At 39.9% G+C, this 19,393-nt stretch overlaps 2 protein-coding genes across 8 annotated transcripts in view; one reads left to right on the forward strand and one right to left on the reverse strand.

Moving 5' to 3' along the window:
- Positions 1-949: 949 nt before the first annotated feature.
- On the forward strand, positions 950-11,045 carry tmem79a (transmembrane protein 79a). 2 transcript variants are annotated; one of them, XM_030412270.1, is made up of 5 exons: positions 950-1,123; positions 4,311-5,181; positions 6,967-7,161; positions 7,260-7,482; positions 9,622-11,045. In XM_030412270.1, exons 2-5 carry the CDS (start codon positions 4,437-4,439, stop codon positions 9,812-9,814), a joined length of 1,356 nt encoding a protein of 451 aa, XP_030268130.1. In that variant the 5' UTR covers positions 950-1,123; positions 4,311-4,436; the 3' UTR covers positions 9,815-11,045. The 2 variants fall into 2 exon arrangements, with proteins under 2 accessions (XP_030268130.1, XP_030268131.1); XM_030412271.1 differs by lacking the exon at positions 950-1,123 and adding an exon at positions 1,680-1,714.
- A 2,306-nt stretch (positions 11,046-13,351) lies between these two features.
- LOC115578659 (myocyte-specific enhancer factor 2D homolog) overlaps positions 13,352-19,393 on the reverse strand; it is a 30,766-nt gene continuing 24,724 nt past the window's right edge. For 3 of the 6 annotated variants that reach the window (XM_030411732.1, XM_030411730.1, XM_030411731.1), the window contains 2 exons: positions 18,650-18,700; positions 13,352-18,166 (listed from right to left, as the gene is read on the reverse strand). In XM_030411732.1, coding sequence (XP_030267592.1) covers positions 17,689-18,166; positions 18,650-18,700 — 529 coding nt within the window. In that variant the 3' untranslated portion in view covers positions 13,352-17,688. The remainder of the gene's footprint in view (positions 18,167-18,649; positions 18,701-19,393) is intronic. The other 3 variants (XM_030411735.1, XM_030411734.1, XM_030411733.1) reach the window with 1 other exon arrangement.

The following is a 19,393-nucleotide window of genomic DNA, read 5'->3' on the forward strand; positions in this document are numbered from 1 at the left end:
GCATGACAGTTTAGAAAACTTGAGGCCCTAATACTGTTTTGGCATCATGACAATACAATAGGTGTCTGATTTTGACTATGGCCACCCATTTAATTTGAAACATTTGGGAACCCTGTATCCATGCAAAACGATTCTGTCATCTCCCTGGCCTCAAAGACATAACTATCACAGTTTGTAGTAACATTGACAGACAAGGTGGCTAAGATGATGGCATGGCAATCATTAAATCGAGTTAAAATTAAGCACACAAACAAATTAGCAACATAAAATTTGAGATAAATCAAGAGCGCAACTGTTAAACCATGGGCTTTTTCACAGTTTGTATTAGTTGAGTAAGTTTTATATAAATCACTATTCAAATAAGACAGCAGTGATGGCATCAGTAGGGCTTTCCCATTGTGACATATATATGAAAACACTAGAAAAATTCTACAAGGATAAAGTTCCAATTTAAAAAAAAAGCACTATAACAAAAGAAATCAGAGAAAAAAAACCCTCAAATTGTGTGAAAAATTAATTCATGATTGACGCCAAAGGGACCACAAACAAATACATTAGCTACTGGCTAATTCACAAATTACTAAAACAAGGGCAAGAATTATACAGTCAACACGCAAATGACAACATCAATAACATTATTAAGGTGAGAGCATGATGAAATCAGATTTACAATAAATGAAATAAATAAATAAATATAAAATTTTATAAATAAAATTTACATTTTATCAAAAAACAAGCCTAGCTGAGCACCACTGAGCTTAATGGTGATTATCACATTTATCTGTTTATTGCCTCTCTGTACCCCCCAGGATCCATTAAAGGCACTTTTCATGGCTTGTACCCACACAGAGAAGGAATACGCGATCTTTGGGACCCTTGAAGAAGAAAAAAACGGAGTGACGTCAAAGTCGACGAACGGCGGTGACGTTTTTTCTGAACGCGGAGAAAGAAAAAAAAACAGAGTGGTACCTCTTCCCGGTTTTCCTCCTCTGTGCTCAGACAGTGGACTGAGTACCTGGTCACACCTGCCGGGTAACTTTTCACTTCACCTGAGAGGAACAGTTCCACTACTGACGTCTCTGCGTTCACACAAAAGTTACGGATAGTTTCGGGTTGAAAACAGGTACGTCCACCATTACATTTTTTTTAAAAATATGGTTGTTCGTTTAAGTGTCGCAAAACTCGGTCATACATACAAAGATGCTAAATAAGTTTTAGCCTTTAGCTTGAGACTACATTCCTGAGTGCGGTAGACCACAAGCAGGCCTAATGGGCTCCACCTCAGTGTAGTTAAAGGATTAAAAACGGCTCTGTACGACCTTCACTTGTCAAAACAAACTTTGGACTATAAAAATTGGTAAACAAACAGGTATTCCTCTATGTGTGGCTCCAACAGTAGAGTGTGCAGAGGCTGGGGATTTCCCAGTGTTTGTAGAGTAATGTGAGGCATTCATTAAGGAGTGATTATAAACAGGAAAAGTAAGACAAGGACTTTAAAGCTAAATTAAATTGACTCAGAGGAAGAAATGCAGCATAAACGTCAACATTAAACACCTGCAAGTCTCTGCTGAAACCAGACTCAGACAGTATAAGTAAGATCTTCAAGGGTTGTTTTTGTGGTTAAAGACATTAAATCTATATGTGCCATGCTTCACAGCTTCATTTTTCGTTTACAGCCGCTGCTGCTGTTGTTGCTGTCTGTGACAAAGTCCAGGTTTGTCTCATATGTGTTTTCAGAGAGCAGGAATGCAGCCATGTTGATACAGCTCCTTTACTCACTTTATAGCTGAAATATATCTGTTGATCTGTTAGTTTTTCTGTTAATAATTGGCCACACGCATATCTCAAAGGTGAGGTTGAGCTGCGTCTGACACACCTGGAACAATTGCAACTGCTCAAAATGAGTTATGTCTGCATGTGCATGGACAGGCAATGGAAACTCAAGTGCAATGTGTCGCATAATTTTGGGGAACCATAAATAGTCACGCAACACAAAGTAGATATTCTGATCAAGTGAAACACTAGAATATCCTAAACTCCATTAGAAGTAGTGTAAGTTGATATTCAGATGTACAGGTGATTCCTAGTTTTAATTGGAAGTGAGATTGCAGCGTGGCTGGTCTGAATGTGATGTGTGTTAAAGTACGCAACATCTCTTATCAGTGTTGAAATGTAAAATAATTCCTCTGCAACATTTTAAAGAGGCTTTTTTTGTTTCAGGTACTGCTGACATTAGAGTTCGGGGTATTTTGAAGAGACATTATTTTCGGTGTTTTAACCGTAGGGAGGTAAAAAGGTGCAGCAGCTGGCCCGAGGGTTTGTGCAGAAGTCCTGTATCCTGTATTGTTATGCGCAGTTCTGCCGGTGCTTTATGTAACTTGGTTTTATTGTCTTTGTAGTGTTTTATGTGTGCGACATGAGTTTATGTAATTCAGAACTGCAGCGCAGAGCCCGAGAGAATATCCCCCACGTTGACATCAGAGTATATTCCCTTAGCAAAAAGTAGTTTATTCAAGTGTACAACAAGTATACTTATTTTACACTAAAACTGAGGCATATACTTGAAGTGTACTTTTTATATAATACATTTTATATACTTAAGAAAAGTATAGTGAAGTATACTTGGCTTATACTGAAAAGTATAAAGAATAGTCTAAGACTAAGTACATTAATACTTAGACTTATACTTTAATACTAAAGCTTATACTTGTACTTTAGTATACTGTGGACTGTGGCGCAAAGACTCTTGGGTATTCTGTTGTTGTTAGTGTAATTATGGTTTGTGAATGTGTTTGTGAATAACATGATGTGTAAGACGGTTGCTGGTTAATTCACATCCTTGTTCTGTGGTTAAATTGTGTCGAATTAACAAAGATGATAAAAATGTTGGCACCATGAGTGAAGGGGTGTTTTCCAGGAGAGACTTCCCGTCTGTTAAGCTGTGGGTATGTATGGTAATAAATGGTGGATCTCTTGCTAGAGCTTGTCACATTGCAAGTGGTAATACTTACAATATCTTGATGTAAGTATAAGGGAAAGGTTGAGTCATTGAGTTGTGTTTACATTTAATTTAGCAGAATAAATATGTTTTTCACTATATACATTTGCCTTGAGGTATTACCCCTGTTATAAACTTACATGTTAATAAACTAAAATGTGGACTAGAAGTATATACTTTGTACACTAGTAGTATATAGATTAGTGTACTTGTTGTATACTTGAAAGTGTACTTCTGTAAACTTAAAATGACCTTATAAGGTATACTTAAAGTATACTTTTATAAACTTAAAATGTTCCAATTTAGTCCGAAGAAGTATTAAATTAGTATACTTTCTAGTATGCTACAAGTACATGGTCCATAGTATACTTGCTATACTTATACTTATACTCAAGCATACTTAATAAAATGAACTTCAAGTATACTACTTTTTGCTAAGGGTTATGATGGAAATATTAATCTGTAACAATTACAGACAGACTGATTATCAGCTGGGCCAATTATCAGGGTTTATGATCAGAATTTTCAGATTTTTTTTCCAATTGCAGATTAAGCGATTTATACTGGCTCTCATGAAGCGTCCTCTCTTTACGGAGTCACCACTCTTTGGTCTCAATCTGTGTCCTATCCACAACGTTATCTGATTGGTTACACGTCACAAATTGTAGCCTTTCAACACGGAAATATCTGACTTAAATGATCAAATGTCAAGTTTTGTGTACCAGATGCGTAAGGCAGCTTAAAATGGTATAAAGTATAGCACCAAAAATATTACTTCAGTAAATTGTACCTAGTTGCATTTCATCACAGCTTATTCTTAATTTTGACACCATGCCGATTTCTAATTTTTCTAATGTTACCTCTCACTGGATTTATTGCTGTGATTGTTTTGGTGTTCGCGAGTCTTATTGTTCGCCAGTCAGTAAGGCTAAACAGGTTATACAGGGCTCCGGGGTGAGACTATTGTGGTCGCACATGCATCAAAGATATCTGTCAAATGCGACTGAACTTTTGGATTGGTAGCCTGAAATTTATGAAATGAAAAAAATTTGTATTTGCACCTTTCATTCTTGTATTATTGGGTATGCCCAAATGAAAGCGTTAGTCTGGAGCCCTGTTATGGCAAAAAGCAGTCTTTAATTTTCTTGACATAAACTCAGGTTGAGGTCACAGCTGCACAAACTCTTAACTCGCCTAACAGCGTGTTGGCCTGTCAGGACACACCTGTAATAAACAGTGAACTTTGATTTTCTTTGTGAAGCTGAACGCACATTCATGTTTTGTTTTGTTTTGTTTTTTTCCCCCCTCACAGAAAAAACTCAACAAATGAAGCCAAAAATGACTTTTAGCAACTGGAAGCAGTTTTGTTAACAAACTCTCGACGGAGCGTCAGGTGTTGACTGAATAAAGAGGAAAGTTGAATTTAAAAAACTAAAGAATGTCTGGCCAGGGCGGTCCAGTCTCAGATGAGGTGGCTGTTCCTCCTGCCGATCCAGCTGCAGAGAAGATAGCAACAATTAAGCCACAAGATAGTGACAGTACGGTGGAAGGAAGGGAGATTACAGACTCAGACTCAGACTCAGACTCAGACTCAGACTCAGAAGAAGAAGAAGAAGAAGAAGAAGAAGAAGAGGGCTTAAATGAGGAGGATGAAGAGGAAGAAGTGACCAGCTCAGCTCATCTGGAGCCCACAACTCTGCCGTGGCCCGGAGACCAAGACAAGAGGCCTCAGACGGAAGACGACGATCAAGCCTGGTCAGAAAAAAGAGTTTCTGAGTCCGAAGAGAGGGATACAGGGATCAGCGGAGGGAGCCAGGACCTGTCAGAGGATGTGGAGAGCAACAGAAAGGGCAAATGGAGGGAGAGCATGCCCGAGGGCGAGAAGTGGAGGGACGACGAGATCGAGGTGCAGCGAGATGATAAAGGGGAGGGCTCGCTGGCAGACGATGAAGACGAGGGGGAAGAGGAGGAGGAAGAAGAAGATGACGGAGAGTCGAATTGGATCTCAGAGAAAACGTCTCCGGGTTTCACTCCGCGAGTCACGATCATGCGTCCAACAAGTAAAGAGATTCCTGAGGAGAGCAGGCTGTTCATAGAGAGAGACGACAGGGAGGAGCTGCAGGAGGAGCCCGAGTCAGCCGGGCACTATTACCCAGAGTGGACAGAACAGGACGACAAGTTATGTGAGTATAACACGCAAGCATCTGGGCCCATATTCATTAAGAATTACATTAATTTTTTGTTGATTGGAAACATCTAGACGCATGTATAACTCCTGCAAACAGTAAACTGTAGCTACTCTGTTGAGACTATGCAGGAACAGCCAATCAGAGACATGGATTTACGCTACATCTACACAAAGTCCTACATTTTACTCACTGATGTTATTTGTCCAAACGCGTAGTTTTTATTTTTTCCAAAGGTCTGTAATCTTTTCACTTGCATTTTACACAACTTACATGTCATCTAATATATTTATGTCATAACAATAAAAACAAGAAAGAAAACCAGACTGCAGAAGGAAATAAATTCAGTAAAGCAAGTAGAGAAATCACAACATAAAGAGAATTGACGAGATCAGACAATAAAGAGGCGTGGAGAGGGATTGCAAAAGTAAATCAGTGACAGCTGTATTCTGGTTTAAACCCTGATGAATGTGAACACAATTTTAAAAAAACCACACCAACATTTGCTACAGACTTCTACATTAAATGAAATTAAATCTCAATCATCATTGTAATTTTTATGTTTTAAGGTCATAAGATACATCCATTTAAAAGCCAAATCACAACATGTGTCTTTTGTGTACCTCTTCACATAGGAATATGAATTAATTAATGTTACCATCTTCACCAGTCCATTATTGGCACATAAAAGCTTTTAAGAACCATAATTATACAGTTGCTTTTGGTTGGCTGGTCCAAATACGAACCCAAAGAGTAAATATTTAAAGACCTGGGAATGAGACTCGACACTCAACTGTCTTTCTCCAGGATCCCTTTAACAACCTGTCAAAAGTCTTACACAGGCCTGATTTAATTGTTAGTAAATCATCATTTTAATCTTGTTAATGTAAAAAAAACAAAAAAAAACAATCAGTTTTGTGTATGGACACTTGAAGTTCTTAAACTGACATCCCTCCCGAGATTCTGATTGCTTAAGACTTTGAATCCTTTTCTTATTTGCTAGAAACAAACCACATATCTTCTTCTCATAATATTCCAAGTCTGCTGACTGTTTGTGTTCATGGATGAGCGTCTGTCAGTTTGGTTGTGGGTTCGGTGCGTCTTGTCGGGTGAATCTCGAGTCACAGATGTTTTCCCAGCATTCACTTCTAACCTTTTTTCAGCAGACATGTTGACGTGTCACGGTGAGAAAAGGCGCAGGTGTAAATATTGAATTTAATGATGTTTGAGTTCCATTGAAGGGTCCTGGGTTTGGTCACGCTGACTCACCGGCATGCTGTCATGATCGCTAATCCTCAAATCAGCAACACCTGAGCTTTTCCTGCTGTGACCAGTCAAAACGTCTGCTGTAAAAAAAGGACGTATGGGTGCTTTAAGCCTTTTATTCGTGACACAGTGGAAATGACAGAAAGGAAGGGTAATGACGAACGACTCATTTTTATTATGACACATAAGCTCCTGGGGATTTAGCATTAATTATTATATGCAAAAAAAAAAAATCAACGTGCAGCTTTCATTTGATGAATTGGTTGCACATCAGATTGCTGAGCACACTTTCACTCAGTAGGTGAGTCACTGCACTCTGAGCTGAGCAGCGCAGTGTCATGGTCTCATTTCTCCTTAATCAGATGTAATTACACGTCTTGAGATGAATCATGCAATGACTCCAGTCTACGTCTCGCTGTCTCCTCCTGTCCCAATAAAGATATCTATAGGGTTAGGGTGATGATTACCGTTAAAAAAAATCACTTTGTATAAAATAATCCTAGTTTTCTTCCTCAGACCTGTGTGATGAACTGTGCGGTGAGAAACTGAAGGTGATTCTGACGCTGGTGGCCGCAGGGGTCATCTTCCCCCTCCTGGTGTGGGGAGGTTACGCCCTCCTTCCCTTTGAATCGCCGATGCTGAAGAGCGCCCCCCTCAGGGTGGTGTACACTCTACGCTGCTCCTTCTTCGCCATCATCCCCATCCTGCTCGGTAAGACTTCGGTATGTTGTCGTGTATTGAAACAAACGCTTACGATGTAGAAAGGAAAGAATAAAATCAGGTTTGTCTTGACCCTCGTGTCTCTGCAGGCGTGCTGGTGTTGGGCATCGCCCGGTTGCGCTACGGCGCCCTGCAGCCCCTCTACAAGGGCAATCAGGTGAACAAAGAGGTGGCGGTGCACTGGCACTACATCAACGAATCGCTGGCTCTCTTCCTCTTCTTCTTCCTGCAGCTCGCTGTCATGGCAACTTATATCAGCCAGGACCTGGTGAAGTTGGTGCCGCTGCTCACCATCATATTCGTTTTCGGCAGGTATGTTTCAAACCTATGGAAGTGGAGGGAAAGATGATTCTGATGTGTGTAGGTCAAAGTCTCAGTGATGTTTATGAAATTTCAGAAATTCAGTGGAAGTTATGTCAAGAAGAAAAAAAAAATCTTGCTGCACATTTAATTTCCAAATAGTAAAGAATCGTGTTTCGTGTCATTTATTTCTATCAGTAGTAAAACTTTATGGAGGACCGAAAGTGTCAAGATCTAGAAATCTAATCTTAGAATCAAAATAAAAAAATGAATAGGTTCATGTGTTTATAAAATACACCGAAAATAATATTAAAAATACATTTAGGCATTATTAATTAATTAATTAAATGTCTTATAAAATATTTTAATAAATAAACTGGGAAGTAAATCAATAGAAATAATACAAAGTTAGGTAAAAACAGATGTAAATTTATGTCTCAGTTAAATGATGCCTATATTTATTTTCAATCATATTTTTGGCACATTTAAAGGCATATTCTTTCATTTATATTAGGAGGATTTAATTTTAGTAAAACTTTCTTTGAGCCAAGGAAAGTAATTTACACATCTGTGACCATAGTGGTTCACAAACTTTTTCTGCGTGGCCCCCTTTTATGTAGACAACAATAATTTTAAGCCGGCTCAAGTCAACGTCATCCTGCCTTCTAATATTTTGAGACGACCAACACACTGTGGTCTGTTTTCATCATTGTACTGGTGAAGCTGAGGGCAAGATGTGCCGCGTTATATTTCCCTGCCATTGTTTAGTGGCTTTAATTAATACAAAGAAATATCCTCAGGTTAATGATAGTATCTACACTACTGACTGTGTGTGGGAGTAAAATGTTCATGGCCTTTTTAAGAGCAACTTCCTGTTATAACCTTGAGTCAACTGTGCAGTTTCACATCGCTGATAGACGAGAGTCACACAAGTCATTTTGGACACACTCACCTTTTCCACCTCCGAATAAACTGGTTGAGCCGGAGATTTGCTTTGAACCTGTCTGATCACTCCCGGAAGAAACTTTTTTTTTCTTTTACATCCCGTTTTCCTTCATCCCTTTTCTTATCTTGTTTAGTGTCTTGTTCTATTCTTCTTCATATTGTTATTTTTTCTTTTGCCTTTACATTTATACTGGATTATACATTAAAGGGATAGTTCGGGTCTTTTTATGTGCTGTTGTTGGAGGAGGTATGTCTTACCTAGTTGGTGTGATACCTGCCGTAAATCACTGTCATCTCACCGCTGGTCTGGAGAAGCAGAGCATTGTACTGCTGAAACCAGCAAGACATATTTTAGCCACCTAAAATAATTCCCACCTAAAATATATATATATATCATTTTAAGTGTACGATATGTTTTGAACATTTTGGGCACTTTATGTTGCCGTTAAACAGCCTTTTCCCCTCGCACTACATTTCCTCAACCGTACAACGTCTGTATTCCTACGCACAATTTACTACCAAAGGAAAAGGCTGTTCAACGGCAACTTAAAGCGCTAATAATGTTAAATAATTGAGGTAGTTAGAAAGTTGGGAGGCGCAACTTCAGTGGAGTATCATGTAATTAAAGATTTGATTTAGCTATCTACACTGGTGATCAAAGGATTTGCCTGAGAATATTAAGAAAATATGACGCCACCAGGCCGACAGCGTCACCTTGCTCGTCATATTGCTTTTAAATGCAAATTTCTGTTGTTGACAGGCGGCTCCTCAATTGATCCCAAATCATCCCAGGATGTAAATTAATATAATTTAACATATCTACTATTCTTTCCACACCAACCACATTCAGAGACGGTTTGTGTGACGACTGGAGGCTCTGAGAAGTCGTCTCTGGCAGGATCAAAAGCATGATGACGGAAAATTAGAAAACGAGTGAAAAAGCACCAACTAAGTTGTTAATCCGGGTCCTTTGAGTCGCCACGCACTTGACACAAACGGATGAAAGACTTGAAGGGGCTAAGTCTTCTAATGTTCCTGCTGAAAAGGGAGAGTGGGTGTGTGAGATGATGTGGGTAGTGATCAGATCTTTTTGTCTTCTTTTATCCAAATCAAGCTGATTATGAATCGACATCAAATAGAAACAGAGATCTGACTGGAGTGCTTCCCTCTCATCTGTAACGTATCATCTGTGCTCTGTGCTTGCAGGCTGATCTACTGGCTCTGCCTCTCTCTGGGCAGCACCATCAGGGGCCTCGGCTTCGGCCTCTCCTTCCTCCCCATAATGGTCATGCTTGGCGTCAACCTGTACTACGTCTGCTCGTCGGTTGGAGAGGGGTCTGTTTTCGACGTCGAGCAGCCCACGATGGCTCCTCCTCCCAGGCAGCGCTGGTGGGGTTGAAGGGCGGAGGCGACATTAAGAGACAAACAACTCTGAAGACTTTTTAATATCGTAACACTCGGACAGACAACTTGGCTTGTTATTCTGGTGTCCTTTGAAGTTGTAAGGTGGTAACAGCAGCTGCAATCGCTCCCTGATCATCTGTTTACAGTCCAAAAATACAAGTACTATACAAAAGCTAATGATCAGCTGTCAAAAAACTGCAAAAATGGCCAGTGTCTTTTTATTTTGTAGCAGCCAGTAGAACTGTTATTACAACAACGTTGCCTTTCACACTAAAATGCCTCCACGTGAAAGCTTTTATTGTGAAGTATCAGTTAAAATGTTTAGTTTACATTAGCAGCAGCAATAATACGAAAGCAAACATCAGTGAGATGCATCCTTTCCTGTGAATCTCTTTAAGTGCAGAATTGGAGGACTCAAACACTAGCTGTGTTTCCATCAACTTATTTTTATGCACATTTCACAGTCAGAATGAGTCAATGAAAATGACAAAGTTTATACTCGAGCTCACTTGAGGATTTAAAAAAAAAAAAAAATCTTATGCTTCATATTTCACTCTGGCTCTATTTACAGCCATGTGTAATGTAGCCTACAACACCAACTTCTGATGAAACTACACTTTGCTCCGTCTTGTTTTTAACTGCAAAACAGTTGATGGAACCTAATTCACATATTCTTTGTTGTTTATTGCAACGTTTCGTGCTTCAGATTCACTTAACAGCTGCTTACGATGATCACATTGTAGAAAAGAAAGGTGTAGGATTTGCACCTACAAAGCTCTGCTTCAGTGTGCGTTTACCATCTTTACTGACCTTCCATTATGATTCAGTCTGCACCTTCGTTGAGTCTTAAGCTGATAAAATCTGTTTTGAGGCAAGAGAGTTTAATTACATTTGGACATGACAGAAAAGTCAAACCTGTCAGTTATAAGCAAAGAATCAAGTGAGTTGGTTATTTTTTTAATATTAACATCGAGATGTTTTATGAATGTTCCCATTTTTATATTGTTGTCACACAACTGGATCTTTTGGTAATCTCAAGACTTTATATTTATAAGTGAGACTGTAAAATGCATCTTTGTTTTATTGATCAAAGGCTTCTCCTTGTTTACAACAGCAGCACTCGTCGAGCTATTTGTGGATCTCTTTTTCTCTCTTTTGAAGAATGTTTGTTTCATATCAGTGCACAAGTATTTAAAATAAATCTCATTAATATTTGGGACTTTAAATGTGTTCAGCAAGCGATTAATAATTGAATGGAAGCTGAAATGGTAACTTGGAAATGTGGGTCCCTCTGTGATCATGAGTCACACGGCGAGTTTCAACAAGATCACAAAGTCGGTGCCCAATTTCATATCCTGAAAAAATGTGGCCCGTTTTGAACAAAAGCAAATGTGAGCAGGTTTTCTTTGAACAGAGGAAACAAAGAAACCGCAGAGTCATAGTTGAAGTTGGCAGATGGGGGGGGGGGGGCGATGACGGCGACAAACGCCACAAAAATGTTGTGTAAAAACAGAAAGAAATCTTTCACTGCTCAGTCTGAGTGTTAGTGTCACAGAGTGAGGATCCATTCACGTGTCTGTACTGTTTGACAGGTTTACTTTTTGCTTTTGAAGAAACCCAAAATCCGGCCATACACCACACCGTTAACCCTTTACCAACCCCTCTCAACTCTCGCATGTTGTTGACCTTTAACAGACTTCAATACTGTGAAAGTAGCATGAATATCAACATGTTGCATGAATGAACTGATTAAACGCCTCTCTAAGTTATTTAAAAATAAAACAGTTAAATGCATTAAGCACAACTGGAACGATGATATAAATATATACGAATATCTCAAATATTTACATTTTAATATCAAAGTGTGACAGTTGATTCATTACTGCAAACCACTGACTTTTACGCAAGGGGGTAATGATAATTTTATTTGAGAAAGATGATTGAATACTTTCTCCAACACTGTTTAAAGATACATGAAGGATCTTTGTCTGTTTAGCACTCAGTGGCAGTTTTGTAAGTTCCTTCCCAGTCGTTCTGTTTCCCCTGCTCTGCTCATGTTTACACGCTTCACTTGATATCAGACTTTTACGGCGAGTCGACCTGTTGCAACCTGTCAAGGAATTCCAGTGAACATGTCCTCTATCTCAACAGGAGCGTCACTCCTCTCACAAAATGATTACGACTTCCTGCATCTGCTGACTACTGTGCCATGCCGTCATTCTAAATGGGAACAGATAAAAGTATCATTCTGAGCACAGTTTGAAATAAATAGAAAACATTTTCATTTGCTGACGGACTGAAAGCAGGTTAAAAAATCGATAAAAGTAACAGGAGAATTACTCTCTCATGCATATTTGGCTTGCATTCAGATTCAGATGTGCTTTAGAGCAACATCAAATCTGAATGGTGATAAGCTTCATTTACTTTTTGTGCCTAGAAATTAGAAAGTAATAAAGTCGGCTATCGGCAAATATTTGAAGACAGCGAACAACATAAACATTTGCTTCTTAATACCTCTGCGTCATTTCAGAATCGCAAACCCAAAGTTATTTAGTTTAATATAACTTAACCAGGAAATACTCGCATCTGAGAAGCTGAAAGAGTTCGTTTTTGTTATTTTTTTTATCTAAAAAAGAACATGGCAGCTATTTTTCAGTCGTCAAAAATAGTTGCCATTAAAGTTGAACTAATTGCTTCAGATCGTAATGTATCATAATAAAACACAGATTAAACTCTGGACACAGTTCATCTCACTTGAGGTCAGGAACGTTTCAGCACCAACAACCTTCATCACAGTTGTTATGATGTCCTAAATACTTTTTGTTTACAGCAGGTAATGAGTTAAAGTTGGCACAGACAACAGCACCTGATGGAGATCTTTCTACTAAAACGATGTTATTACTAAAAATGTATTCCTGACCTCAAGTGCGATGAACAGTGCAGGAGTGTTTGTTCTGATTTTGTCAATCCTACGTTTGCCTTTCTGTGGATCCACAGGTGTTTTTTGCTCTGTAAGGAGTACAATATTTATTTTATGAGAAATAGCACTGGTATTGCTGCGTTTACTAAAATGCAGGATCTGAAAACACACATTTTATTCAAAGTAGTAAAAAAAAAAAAAGAAACACAGGAGACATCAGACAAAAACAGAAGGTGTGATGTTTTTCCTTTTGCTACTGCATGAAATAGTTAAATCTCTGTATTAAACACTGTTGACTGTCTTACCTCGCAGGAGGTCACGAGAGATCCTCTAAATTTAGTCGTCTAGTTATCACTGAATGTGTGAAATGAAGCTTCATCGCACATGTTTCTAACTGTGACAATGAGGAGGAGATGAAGAAGACACAAACCAAAAGAGAACCAGCTCTCTGAAATCGATGGAGTTACACTTTCGTTGAGTTTCTAAAGGTTTTACTTACAAGAAATTGTCCAGGATTAATTATCATAGGAGCGAGGTTTGCTTCGTCTCACGGTCGACGGCTCAACCGTTCTTTGACTTTCATGGCAGTTTAGAAAATAAACCAGACACAAATTCATTTCACTCAGTTTGTCTATTTAATATATAAAATACGGTAAAACATACGCAAAAAGGGTAAGGTCTCAAGGGACTTGGATACTTTGGTACAACAAACACTTTTTTTGTAAAAGCGGTATAGAATTTCAATAACATATCAGTGCATACTTTGTATATGAAAATATACACAAATTGTATATCATTCTCAAAAAAACAACAAAAAGAAATATTTTCTTTACAACAAAAACCCAAAGCAGACTAGCTCAACACAATATATTAGCTATAAATTTCATCTTTAGTATTTCATATGCTACATTATTCTGAGTCGTTTTCAAACTCATTTGTGATGCATGTCCTGTATCATTACTCTACGTAACTTAAGTTTCGCTGTTACCTGTATCCCATGCATTTACATTTTTCAAATTTCATGATTTACTAATTTCAGTTGTTTCCCATTTTTATAAATATATTCTATATCTTAATTAAAATTGCAGCATTTAACTGGTATTTCCTTCATTGCATTTGCTAATACCACAATAACTGATCGTGCAATTTTCAGCAAGTTGTTTTAAAAAAAGGAAACCAGTACTATATGTTTATGATAAGGAAGAGAAAATAAGAGAGAGAAAATAAAAACAAGTCGACTATCCTACACGAAATAGCAATAAAATAAAAAGCTCCATAATAATATCATCATAATAATAAGACAATGGAACTGTCACCAGCACAAATTAATCCAAAAATAGTGAGATTCTAAAAAACATTGTACACAACAAGTAACAGGGGTGCAGGTTTTCATTTCTCATATAGATTGTCTTGTGACTACACTGCTAGATTGGACAGAGAACCTTTTTGTACATGAACGAACCTGCGTGAAGCAGAACGCCGAAGCCAATCGGTGTGGTGTCACATTTCAGTCAACCATCAGCGCCCACAAACACAAAAGAGTTTTCAAGGAAATTTTTTTAAATGGAAAATGATTTTCCGCGTGGGAAAGAAGAGATCATTAGCTCTGTTTGGAGGCTGGTACCAGTATCAGTTGGATCTTTCAGAAGGAATAGCTCAACATTCTGGGAAACACTTGTTTGGTTTCTTTGCGAGAGTGAAACGGTTCAATGGTCACAGACTGGAGGGATTGTGGATTGAAATGTGCATTAAATCACATTTTCCTTTGCCAGTTTTCTTGACGTTAGTCTAAAATGTATTCTGAATTTGGAGAAAAACTTGGCCGCTGATTGTTCGTAATTACAGTCTCAACAATGTGATATGAATGCGTCATTAGAGGTGAGCTGGAAACGGTGCTGATAAGTGGGTTTTGTTACCTTTGGACTGAGCCATGCTAGTTGTTCGTCCTATTTCCTGCTTACGTGCTGCTGGTTGTTGCTTCAAATTTAAGAGAAGGTTTCAGCTTCAGCCCTGCCAGTCACTTGAATAGATCACAGCAGATCAAAACTGAAAACGTTATTAGTAAAAAGGTGTTCATTTTAGCAACTATGAGGCAGAAAAAATAGGCTAAACTTTGAAGTGTTATATAAGTGTTATATACTTATATAGAAATGTTGATATTGTTTTTTGTTGTTTGTGGATTTTTATTGTGAAAGGTACAATAAAAGTGTCTTATCCTATCTTCCTTATAAATCAATAACTAACTGATTCAAGTACAGCCGATAACCCTTGTGAACTTGAAAATGTAGCAGGGATGGGTCGTGATTTTGGAATATTCAAATCTCTGTTAAATTAAAAACATTAGTCATGTGACTATGGTTTGGGCTGGAAAAAAATTTGTTTCCATTGTTTAAACAAGAAATTTCCACCTTGTACTGTGTTACCATGGGCCTTGGTAGACTTGCATTATCATTACCAGGCTCTGGTAAACCCCTGAAGAGTGGTCCATCTTTGAAAGATTGTTAAAAGTTCCTGGAGACAATCGAATATCATCTTGGTGCTTGGGGCTGCAGCTGTAATACTTGAAATTTCAGCTCAAATATGAGTTAATAATGATCTCCTCTTCTAACTCTCGAGAACAAGCCAGTTTCCCAAAATGTCAAACTATTCCTTTAACCGTTTTAGGGGCAAATTTCTCCAACATGAGTTTATTGAAAGTGTTGGATGTTGAATTGTTTATCAGGGGTGACTGGGAGAAGAAAAGCTACTCACCACACTGTTGAACGAGGGACGGAGAATCGCCTGATCACTGAAAACATCGTCAACGCGAGGATGTTTTTTCCGGACTATCGCCACAAACCCACAGCGCTGTGGGCTGTGACTAATCGCACCGAGCATCATCAAATACGTGCAGCCGGGTCCACTTCCTCCACTCCACCCACACTGACTTTAAAGTGTAGGATTGTCTAATCAGTCAACAACAACAGTCTGCGCTTTGAGCATCGTCTCAAGGAAAACAAAAGGAAAACTCTCTATTTGTAGGCTATAAACAACCTGTGTACACACACACACACTCATACACAAAATTGAAATGGTTTCAGACAAAACTAGAAAACATACATTTGAACCACAAACACAGCACTTGGTAGCCAATTTCTTGACTTCATCTCAAAGTGAAAAAAGGCATAATCTGTGTCTAACGTGGAAAAGATTTTACACGATTCTGTCAATCAAGGAATTGTTTCACCTCTCAACTACACTACGAGTGAATGGCAGTGTCCTAGTCTGCTCATGTTCAGGTGGTTATGGATGACTTTGATCGTGGGTTTTTAAAAAAATGTGTGGTAGGAGAATATGATGACACCACAACCAAGCAGGCCTCTGTGAGTGGGGGACAGAAAGTGCACACACCATCAACACTAGCATAAAATAGGTTTACTGAAACGAGTCCGGTCCACCGGCACTACTTAGTGCGGTGTTAACCCCTGCACCGTAGCTCGAAACATATCAAAGTCACACTCATATATGCAAACAGATCCACTGAGAATCAACACATTGCTTGTTTTTAGGGATACCTAGCAAAGTCTATGCAAATATATTCATATGTACATACACGTTGTTGAAGCCGAAAAGCTATTTTTACTTTGTCGCCAACTGAAGCGGTAGAAATATAGAAAATGTCTTTTTCCTGTCACTTTTTGAAACACGGCAAAGAGCTAAGGAGAGCTAGAGAGAGCTAAAGAGGACATCAAAGCTTTTGTATAAGGAGTGATTTTTATACAAAGTCAGAATTCCTACTTCTTGGACGACTAACAGACCCTCAAAACAGATTTTTTTCTTTTAAATACCAACATATAAAGAACACTTGGACTGAAAGAACCAAATACTTCCCTACCCGACAAAATAAAAGCCACCAAAGGCTCAAAAAACTCTATGCATTTTAACTGGATGGCATCTACTCCTGGTTAATAAGCTGAGTCGACTGGCTGGATTTCTGTTGCAATGATTTCCATCCGAGGTCCAGAGATGAGGTGAGACGGGACGGGACAGGACGGGACGGGAGGAGCACCCAGTCCAAGGAGAGAGCGACGGCGAATTCAGAGCCTGAAGAGCATCGACAGTTTTCTAGTTCTTGTTAGTTCCGTGACAGTGCGAGTGATAATTCGTCAGTGTCCCTGCACCGTGTGCGAGAGGCATTTGGCATTTTGTTGTTGACGCTGAAGAGAGGTCAATATTGGCACTCTGGCAAGGTCCTCGACTCCACAGCCACAGAGTGCCACCTGAGGGGCTGCAGCAGAAAGAACCGTATCCTCACCTAGAAGAGCCTGTTTGAGTCTGTTTGCTCAGTGCCACATAGATGCTCAGTCCTCAAACTTTAAGTAATATCCAAAAGTGCAGTTTAGAGGTGATTTATGGAAGAATGGACAGCACACAATCCAGTTGGATTTCAGCGAGCAGGAAGTGGTGAGTCTCATAATGTCGACAAGCCACCGATCACATCGTGAACAATGTAGCGGATGTAAATACATGAAGGTTATGCAGAAACCACGCGAGATAAATGTTTTTGTGGTTTCGTCAGGTTGCAAAACAAAGGTCCAACACCTAATTTCTACCAAAAGAAATTACTAAACGTGAGTCCATTCAAGCAAGAAGGCTTTAAAGATCTACTGTCCCTCTATATTCAAGGGCCTACCAGGGACAAAACACCCAGCTGAGCACGAAGCCATCGTCTCCTCAGTCGGGGCTTGATCCCCGACGCATTTCATTTTTTTATGTTTTGTTTTTTCTTGGCAAAGCCTCATTAGTCTGGGTGATGCAGCTGAGTTGTATAAATGTGGACAGAGGCAGATGTGTCATGATAGTGTCACATGGCAGTGGGGTTGGGGCAGTGGGGGTGTAAGGATGAATGTGGGTGTGTGTGTGTGTGTGTTGCGAGTGTCACCAAACTTCGCTGTGGAGAGGTGTCGCCTCTATGTGACCCAGGCGTCCAATCTCATGCGCTTGATGTTCCCTCCCTCCTGCTCCGGTTCGTTCGACGCCCTGAGGAGCTCGGCTGAAGGGCTGAAGTCGGGCGGCATGGATCGGCTGGCAGGATTGCCGCTTCCAGTAGCACCGCCGCCACCGCCTCCACCGCCTCCACCTCCTGCGCCTCCACCGCCGGCTGCACCAGCATCATCGCGATCGCTGCCTTCAAAGGAGCTGGCGTTGCTGCTCACGCTGTCCGCAGGCGAGCGGCCGGTTGGGGGCTCCAGGCACAGCAGGGAGCCTGGATACTGCGGCGGTGCGGTCAGGATGGCTCCTCCCGTGGTCGAGGACGGCGTGGTAGAAGATGGAGGAGGGCAAGGGGTGCTGCGATCTCGGCCGGGTGAGACAGGCTCAGACTTGATGCTCACGCTGGAGTTTGTGTTGACGGTCAGCATGGCGCCTTGAGGTATATGAGACACAGGCCTGAGAGGAGGGTCAGAGAGAGGAAGACGATGGAAGATAAGGGACAGAAGAGGAAAGGCGGGAGGGAAACAAATGATTAGCTACTTGACAAAAGTGTGTGAGAAACTGGACTTGCAGCAAGACAAAAAAAAAAACCAACATTACAAGGCACAGCACCAACAGGGAAAAGCCACATTCGATTATTCAATAAATCCAATCAACTCTGAGCCTTCACAGCTGAAGTGAAACTTCTCCCAACAGATCAACAGAACAGCCCAGGAAGCATGAAATGATCAGTGTGACAGGGTGGTTGGCAATGAGGTAGCTATGATGTGAAGAAACTACAGATGACAAACAGAAAAGCAATCTCGGGTTAGAGAACATGGTGGAAACCGGAACTACGTCTCTTTCCTGTTTGACTGCAGACAGCACCAGACATGCTTTGAGGGGGGAGCCAGCCAAAAGCGCACAGACACACAGGAAAAAGGAAGTGTGATACAGTACCGGCCCAACCACTCATCTCTACCCAAGAGCAGGTTGGACGGAGAACCAACACTGTGGGGAGAAAACAAAATGTTGGAGCCCAAACCAAAGGGAAGAGGTGGATTAGAAGGCATGTGTGGAGAAAAGTGTGAAACATTATTGCGAGCAAAGGTTTCTCCAACAACAGCAATAATGTTAATAATGTCTCTGCATCAGAAACAAAGACCCTAACCTGCTGAAAATCTTGATTTCTGATCAAATGGTGAACGCAGCATTTGCAGAAGAATAAATGCGTTCATCAGAAAAGTAATGCTCTGTGCATCTCTTCACTACAGAGTGTGTACGGTGGCTCCAAAAGGACAAAAATGCAGACTAGAGTGAAGAGTGAAAGCAAAATCACAAACACAAACAACAGAAATCTGCTGCAAGGGAGGAGGAGCATGATTGAAATATTTGATAGCTTTGATAAGTGCATTGAATCTCAACAATCTTAATGTTTGTGCTTTTTGTTTGCGTTTGCCGCATTTCATGATTTTGAGTGTGAGGCTTTTACTCTTGCACGTGTTTGGTCCTGAGAGGCCACCGTATTTGTGGTTGCTTCAGAGCGGCAGCATAAAATAGGAAGGGTCAGTTCAAAGAGCATGTCAGAGCTGGGACTTGACAATTATTTGTCGGATAGATCACTTCATGCAAACTCAACCAAAATTTTGAACTTTTTCACAGTTCATGTCGTGGATATTTTTTCATTCAAAAAACTTCTATTAA

Source organism: Sparus aurata, chromosome 3 (genome assembly GCF_900880675.1).
Source record: "Sparus aurata chromosome 3, fSpaAur1.1, whole genome shotgun sequence".
NCBI classification, from domain to species: Eukaryota; Metazoa; Chordata; class Actinopteri; order Spariformes; family Sparidae; genus Sparus; species Sparus aurata.